This window comes from Gadus chalcogrammus, chromosome 19, assembly GCF_026213295.1.
Source record: "Gadus chalcogrammus isolate NIFS_2021 chromosome 19, NIFS_Gcha_1.0, whole genome shotgun sequence".
In the NCBI taxonomy this organism is placed as follows: Eukaryota; Metazoa; Chordata; class Actinopteri; order Gadiformes; family Gadidae; genus Gadus; species Gadus chalcogrammus.
The window spans coordinates 16,136,302-16,143,393 of NC_079430.1; the positions used below are offsets into that span (position 1 = coordinate 16,136,302).

General features: G+C 49.6%; 2 protein-coding genes across 2 annotated transcripts; one reads left to right on the top strand and one right to left on the bottom strand.

Annotated features, from left to right (window-relative positions):
* Nucleotides 1-1,029: 1,029 nt before the first annotated feature.
* On the top strand, nucleotides 1,030-2,311 carry LOC130372872 (leptin-B-like). The gene is made up of 2 exons (XM_056579032.1): nucleotides 1,030-1,176; nucleotides 1,991-2,311. Exons 1-2 carry the CDS (start codon nucleotides 1,030-1,032, stop codon nucleotides 2,309-2,311), a joined length of 468 nt encoding a protein of 155 aa, XP_056435007.1.
* Nucleotides 2,312-2,633: 322 nt separating this feature from the next.
* On the bottom strand, nucleotides 2,634-7,092 carry LOC130372491 (uncharacterized). The gene is made up of 3 exons (XM_056578529.1): nucleotides 6,831-7,092; nucleotides 5,838-6,397; nucleotides 2,634-4,154 (listed from the first exon to the last, which is right to left on the bottom strand). The coding sequence occupies exons 1-3, from the start codon at nucleotides 6,854-6,856 to the stop codon at nucleotides 3,754-3,756; spliced, it is 987 nt and encodes a 328-aa protein (XP_056434504.1). The 5' UTR covers nucleotides 6,857-7,092; the 3' UTR covers nucleotides 2,634-3,753.

Here is a 7,092-nt window from a genome sequence, read left to right on the forward strand (position 1 = left end):
TCAGCTTTACAATTAAGACCGATAAGCAAATGGCCACACCATCTCTTAAGAGTTTTCAAAGTTACCTTAACTGTACTGGTAGGCTACAAAGCATCGTTTGTGTGTGACAAAAGATACCGTTTCCTGTAGCATATAACTAAGTTATTTCTGTGAGTTGAGAGAAATAACATAGTAAACATAGATAATTGAGAATTCTGGACTAAAGAGGCGACCTTTCGATTAACAAATAAGACAATTAAGTTTTGGGTTCATTTACAATGGCGGGGGGGGGGGGGGTGATCGTAGGAAGAGTGGTGGGAGAGATCATATGTCATGTAGGACTTCCATTGATGAATCACCCGTTGGCTTTATGGGGGTATTTAAAGGAGAAGCCTGGTGATAGGTGGTCTATATGCTGAGGCTCACCGCTCACAGACGGACGGACAACACTCCCGGGACAGCAGGTACGGTTATGATCGCCTGTACTGCGATACACACGATAGGCTGGTTAAAAAAGAGTACTTCGTTTATAGGCTTCTTTGTATTTACTTTATCTACTTTTTATTCAACAAGTAAAGTTTGTATTATGGATTCTATATTGAAATATATTTGTTGGAAAAAGTAAAATAATTGTATTTTTGTGACTGCAAAAAAAAAGGTTATCACCATTGAATGCACTGAATTATTATCAAAATTATCCTTATGTAAATAATATAACTATATTATTTCATTATATTATTATAATATCACTATTACTGACAGTTAATGCAAATTATTTATATTTACAATAACTTATTATTTAATTGTACATGTGTTTTTATACTTCAGTGTGTTCTGTTATTAACTCTTTTGAAATTGTATTAATAGTTGACCAATAACTAATACAATACGTCTATATATTTAATGTGAAATATGTTTAGGATTATTGGATTTTTTAAATTGTCAATCAGACCAGGCATGGACTATATGTGGCGACGCGAGAGAGAGGGAAGTTCCTGCTCATTTGAAAATCCTTTTTGCAGCTTTTAACCTTTCGCTATTCCTCCCAGAATGGTCGTGTACGTTGGGCTCTTGTGGGTCTCTGTGGTGATGATACCCACCTGCACAGCTCTCCCCACCCAGGCAGAGTCCACGAGGAACACCATCAACTACATCACCCGGACCACTCTGGTGCACATCAGTAGAATAGATCCCATGGTAGGGATGGAGGCGACATCGTTACACCATAGCTTACTATGTCATGTCAGTGACACAGTAATACTAATGACTACTTTTAATGATCTGCATCTTAACTTGTATCCCTCCTCCTTAGTAACATGCTGCTTAAAGCAAGTTTATTTAACATTGGTACGTGAAGGGTCAAAGAACGAATATGTGTTGATCAAAGCCCACAGAGAGCCTGGAATAGAAAGTTTGCAAACCAAAACAAAATTTAATATTTATAATGACACATTTGCAATCAAAGAAAAACTTATTTTGAAAAACAATGCAACAGTCAAGTTGACAAACTGTGTTGGTGTATCCGTTTTGTAATCATGTCTAATGTGTATGTTGCCCTATGTTTATTGTTAAGTATGTATTCTTCTGTGTCGGTGTGTATTCTTCTGTGTTGTTGTGTGTATTCTTCTGTGTCAGTGTGTATTCTTCTGTGTTGGCGTGTGTATTCTTCTGTGTTGTTGTGTATATTCTTCTGTGTTGTTGTGTGTATTCTTCTGTGTCGGTGTGTGTATTCTTCTGTGTCGGTGTGCGTATTCTTCTGTGTTGTTGTGTGTATTCTTCTGTGTCGGTGTGTGTATTCTTCTGTGTCGGTGTGTGTATTCTTCTGTGTTGTTGTGTGTATTCTTCTGTGTCGTGTGTATTCTGCTGTGTTGTGTGTATTTTTGTGTCTACAGTTCTGTATTTGATGCCACCTTTCTCTTTCAAAGACAAACCCATTATGCTCCAAAACAATCCCAAAATGAAACACAATCAAAAGAACCCGTAACAACCATGGATGCGTTCCCCCCTCCAGGGTATGGCCAGCCCCCCGATCCCCGTGGAACCCCCTACCATCGGGGACCTCAACAGCATCAGCCAGTACCTCTCCCTGCTGGAGGCCGAGCTCAAGGGGCTCCGCTTGGAGTCCCTGGCCCAGATCGAGGCCGACGTGTCCAGCCTGAACGGCTTCGTGCGCCACCTGGCCGAGACCCTGCACTGCCTCCTCGATGCGGACCAGCCCGTCTGGGTCGGGGAGGAGCGCTTCCCGGTGACCCGTTGGCACGAGTGCCTGAGGAAGGTCCAGGTGTACCTCGAGGAACTACTGCGCCACACGGACCAGCTGGGCGCCTGCTGACAGCTGATGAGGGGGTTCTGACCGCCGCCCGACACTCTAAAGGGAACCCTTCCAGTCGCTTTGCCGGGGACTATTCGGACAGATGTCCGAAGGTCCGAGAAGTGAGCAATAGCAATGCATGTCCATTTTGATATCTTATTTCCCTTTTCTTGAATTCAGTTTTTTATGATTTGGGAATGGACTTTGATTGTCTCGGTGCAGGGCTGCAAATTTCTCAGGAAACCTTGGAGTGAGATTGACCACCGGTATAAGACGCTCTGATCTACACCAGACCTAGGACTGCGGTCCCCCACAACCCTCTCCATCGGGGCAGTATTTTATTTTTAGTTGGCAAAACTTGATCCACTTACTTTTTAATCACTGCAGCGCAACTCGAAAAAAAGACTTCTGTCATGTGAATGAAAAATGTTCAAAACATGCCCAGAGGTTTAGTATTTGTATCCCTGAACACCTGACATATCCCAGAAAGCCATTATTCAAGAAATATTTTTTTATTTGTGATCTCTCATTGCATGAATTGACATATTGATTGGCGGATGTGCAATTATGTCAAGGAATTAAAACAATTTCATACAAGTGGGCAATTTCTCAGCATTTCTCAGCATCTTTCTCTGTGCAAACTAAGCAGGCATATAGAGAACTATATCATGACAAATAAACAGTGACACATGCCCAATTCAAGGTAACCTGCTCTGAGAGTTCTCAACAGCTTTCTGACTACGGATATCAATGTACTCTTATTGTAAATTGTTACCAAACACATACATTTAAAAGTTCCATTCAAAAGACACTTTGTCATGCTCTTAATAATAAGTAAAATAACATAAAGCAACACTGGCCACTGATGGAAATTGTACTACCTGGGTTTGTATATAAATATTAAATTAACATTATCTATGTTAAATCCAATACACATAAAACGTTGAAACTTCAGTGGTTTACACTTTGCAAAACAGATAAAAACTTAAAATGAAATGGAAAGCCTCAAACAAGGGACAGAGAACCTAAGAACCTAAGAACCAAAGGTCCGTGTTTGCACGACTTCGTAGTTTGCATTGTTCCGTTGTTCACGCATCGCTCCGAGGTTCGCCAGTGGTTCCTCTATGGGAGTGCAGACGGACGCCGTTTTGATTGAGCCGGCGTACCGAACCTTCCCGTTCTTCATTGAGGGCGTTTAGCAGACGCTTTTAGCCAAAGCGACTTACAAGGTTTAGTGCACACATTCCCACACCGACGGCGGAGTAAAACCGTGCAAGGCGACAGCCGGCCTATCCGGAGACAGTCGGGTTCGGTAACTTGCTCTGCGACACCTCGTCACATGAACGTGAGGGGGATCGAACTAGCAACCTTCCGGTTAACCTTCCGGAGCTAAACCGACCCCCTTTGACTGACCTCACAGCTTCTGACTCCCGGCGTTCCCCGTGTTTGCGCGTCGATCGTGTCTAAACAACGTCCGTGAGCGCTTGAGGCTTCCCTGAGCTCGCTGCCGACGCCGCCAGCGGCGTCGTCGGCAGCGAGCTCAGGAAGGCCTCGAGCGCGGCGAGGTACTCGTCGCGGTGGCAACGCAGGTGGGCGGCGTGCACGGACACGGGCCAGCGGCAGCGGTCCACCGCCACGCCCCGCCCCCGCCACAGCTCCATCACCGTCTCCATGGCGACCGGGTCGCACATGACGTCGTTGTCGCAGAAGAAGAAGAGCGCCGGCGCGCGCACGGGGTTGTTGCGGAACACGTGCACGCCGCTGTCGTAGAAGTCGGCCGTGTGGCGACGGAAGAGCCAGAAGAAGAACAGGGCGGCGTTCCTCACCAGGAACTCCAGACGGGGAAACAGAGTCTTACCCAGGCCTGGGGAGGGAGGGGGAGGGGGAGGGGGGAGGGGGAGGGGAGGGAGAGAGGGAGGGAGAGAGAGGGAGAGAGAGGGAGGGAGAGAGAGGGAGAGAGAGGGAGGGAGGGAGGGGGGGGGGAGGGGGGAGAGGGAGGGAGGGAGGGAGAGGGGGAGATGGGGGGAGGGAGAGGGAGAGAGGGGGGGAGGGAGAGGGAGAGAGAGGGAGGGAGAGGGAGAGGGGGGAGAGAGGGAGGGGGAGAGAGGGAGGCAGGGAGAGAGGGGGAGGGAGGGAGAGGGGGGAGAGGGAGAGAGGGGAGAGGGAGAGACAGGGAGAGGGAGAGTGAGAGGGGGAGGGAGGGAGAGAGAGAGGGAGGGAGGCAGGGAGAGAGGGGGAGGGAGAGTAAGGGAGGGACAGAGAGAGAGAGAGAGAGACAGAGAGAGAGACAGACAGAGACAGAGACAGAGACAGAGACAGAGACAGAGACAGAGAGAGAGAGAGAAGGAGAGGGAAAGAGAAGGAGGGAGGTGGAGAGAGGGAGAGAGAGAAGAGAGGGAGGGAGGGAAAGGGAGAGGGGGAGAGAGAGAGGGAGGGAGGGAGGGAAAGGGAAAGAGGGAGGAGAGGGAGAGGGAGATTGATTTTATATTTTTTGGTTACTTTTCTTTGTTTATTCCATATTATGAAAATCTCCAAACGTGAATTTGCGAGGGAGAGAAAGGCCATCAGTAACACTGTTTGTGTTGAAGGCTGCTTCAGTCTGACACTAGAGACACTCTCTGAGTATATGAAAGACAGAGCTACAATGTTATAACGCTAACCTACAAAGTGCAGCCAGGTTGAACCTTGAGTACATTCAGTACCAAGAGAAGATCGCGAGCAGAGGACATAACAACTCGTGGTACTCTATTTGTATTGACCTTGATCACCTTGTCTCCACTCTTACAAATTCAACCTCTTCCCTGCTGCTACGGGGCAGGATTAGGAAGCTGTGAACATGGTTTTGTATCCAAGATTAATATTCTTGAGCCAGAGGAGAACATTTAACACCTTCATTTATTTTGGACTCTCTATTAAGCCAGCCACTGTGACGCATGTTGGCTCTAGACTCCACCACTGCAGCTGACCCCCCCCCCCCCCCCCCCCCCCCCCCCCCCCCCGCCAGGAGAGACCCCACGTGACGTGCTGCTTCGACCCTCGAGGCATCCCAGCTGCTCTGGCCACAGTAGGATATTATTTTTAGAAAGATTATTCATTTTGATCGAATCACTCCTTTAACACGATGCATAAGGGTCTGGTGATCGGATGCTTTCTGCAAGACAGAACAAAGTCGGCAAAACAAATCCGCCATAACCTTCGGCTAATGTTGTTTGTTTAGGGTGATACCATCGGTGGGTATCAGTGCTCTGATAAGGAACGCTAGTTTCCGCTTCGCCCTAGCTTTGTTCCCGTTTTGGTCGATTTGACCCCCAGTTGACATCGGACAACATTTCTCCAGACTGAGAAACCCAGCCAGAGGGATTACCCGAAGTTAGCAGTTCTGTTCTCACCCAAGGGTGGCTCAGCCGAGGCATTAAAGATTCAGCGGCTCAACGAGCGTATCAAACCCCAAAAGTACCTTGAGCCCGCTGCCCCCCCCCCCCCCCCCCCCCCCGAGCCCGGCCCCCCAGAGCCCGCCCCGGCCCCTCATTGGTCGACGGCCTCTCACCTGCGGCCATGTGCTCCAGGCTCCCGGCCACCATGCTGTCGTAGACGTGCCCTCGGACCCGCTCCGTGATGCGGGCGTACCTCTCGGGACCCTGGGCCAGGTGGCTCAGCATCGTGGAGAAGGTGTAGCCGCCGATGGAGACGGCGTGCACCAGCAGGGGGCGCCGCTGCAGCCAGGGCTGCTCCAGGAGGCGGAGCACGTCCCGGCCGTACGCCAGCCCCCAGCGCGGCCACAGGAAGAGCCCCGCGCCGCTCTCCACCGTCAGCACGTCCATGCCGCGCCCCAGGTACAGCGCCCGGTACTTGGCCAGCGCCTCGGGTCTGGCGCCCAGCCAGGGGAGGAAGAGGACCAGGGTGCGGGGGGCCGGCGAGGGGGGGGTGGGGGCCGGCGGGGGACCCCCCCCTGGGTCGGACCGGGAGGGGTCCGGGGGAGGGGGCGTGTGGGGGTCCGGGTGGTAGTGGTACGTGATGCTGCTGCTGATCTTGTGGGTGAGGGGGCCAGCCGGGGCGTCACTGGCTCTGAGCGCCGCCTTCGCATCGACGGGTTCGGACACGAAGAAACTGGAGCACAAACGCGCGCGCATGTCAGATGATTGGCGGAAATGGGTCGCCGACCGATAACTCAGTTCAGTTGTGTTGAATGGGTTTGTTCATGCTTATTATTTACACGCATACAACCTAGTTGTCATCATGCTTGTAAGTCAGGATTATATGAATAGATACAATTGGGTGTAGCAGATCTGGACTTACACCATTTGAATAAATTACTTCGAATGCTGTTGTCTCCCTGAAACAAGCGGGCCTACTCAACAGATACAGACATGTACAATGAAAATACTGAAAGCATTGGATTAATAACTGTTAAACAAACGGTTCTTTGCATACAAGATACAATACAAGATACAAGATCGGAAACATAGTTTACACTGGGCAATGAAATTCTTAATTTACAAGTTAAGCCACGTCATTATGTGGCATTCATTGGTTCCCTTACCCTCGGAGGCACTGCATATTCCCCATAGTCACGACCCGTGTGGCTTGTCCAGCGCCGATATGATACTTCTCGGAGATGGATTACATTAAATCTAGGTCAACACTCATGGCTTCAGCCGGAGTACAGCTGGCTGATCGCTGTACTGTTATAGCCCGAGTGAAAGCCTCGGCAACTATCTTACAGATGGGGGTGCCATTGCCTATGCTCGATGATGCACACCAAATGCACCGGCGAATACTCTCTCTCCGCCTCCTGCCGTAAA

Excerpts from the sequence above, each read along its gene's own strand:
- LOC130372872 (XM_056579032.1), top strand. The coding sequence starts at position 1,030 with ATGGTCGTGTACGTTGGGCTCTTGTGGGTCTCTGTGGTGATGATACCC. Across the intron at positions 1,177-1,990 it reads TCAGTAGAATAGATCCCATG|GGTATGGCCAGCCCCCCGAT; the intron begins GTAGGGATGGAG and ends TCCCCCCTCCAG.
- LOC130372491 (XM_056578529.1), bottom strand. The coding sequence starts at position 6,856 with ATGGGGAATATGCAGTGCCTCCGAGG. Across the intron at positions 6,398-6,830 it reads AATATGCAGTGCCTCCGAGG|TTTCTTCGTGTCCGAACCCG; the intron begins GTAAGGGAACCA and ends TTTGTGCTCCAG. Across the intron at positions 4,155-5,837 it reads CCTGGAGCACATGGCCGCAG|GCCTGGGTAAGACTCTGTTT; the intron begins GTGAGAGGCCGT and ends CTCCCTCCCCAG.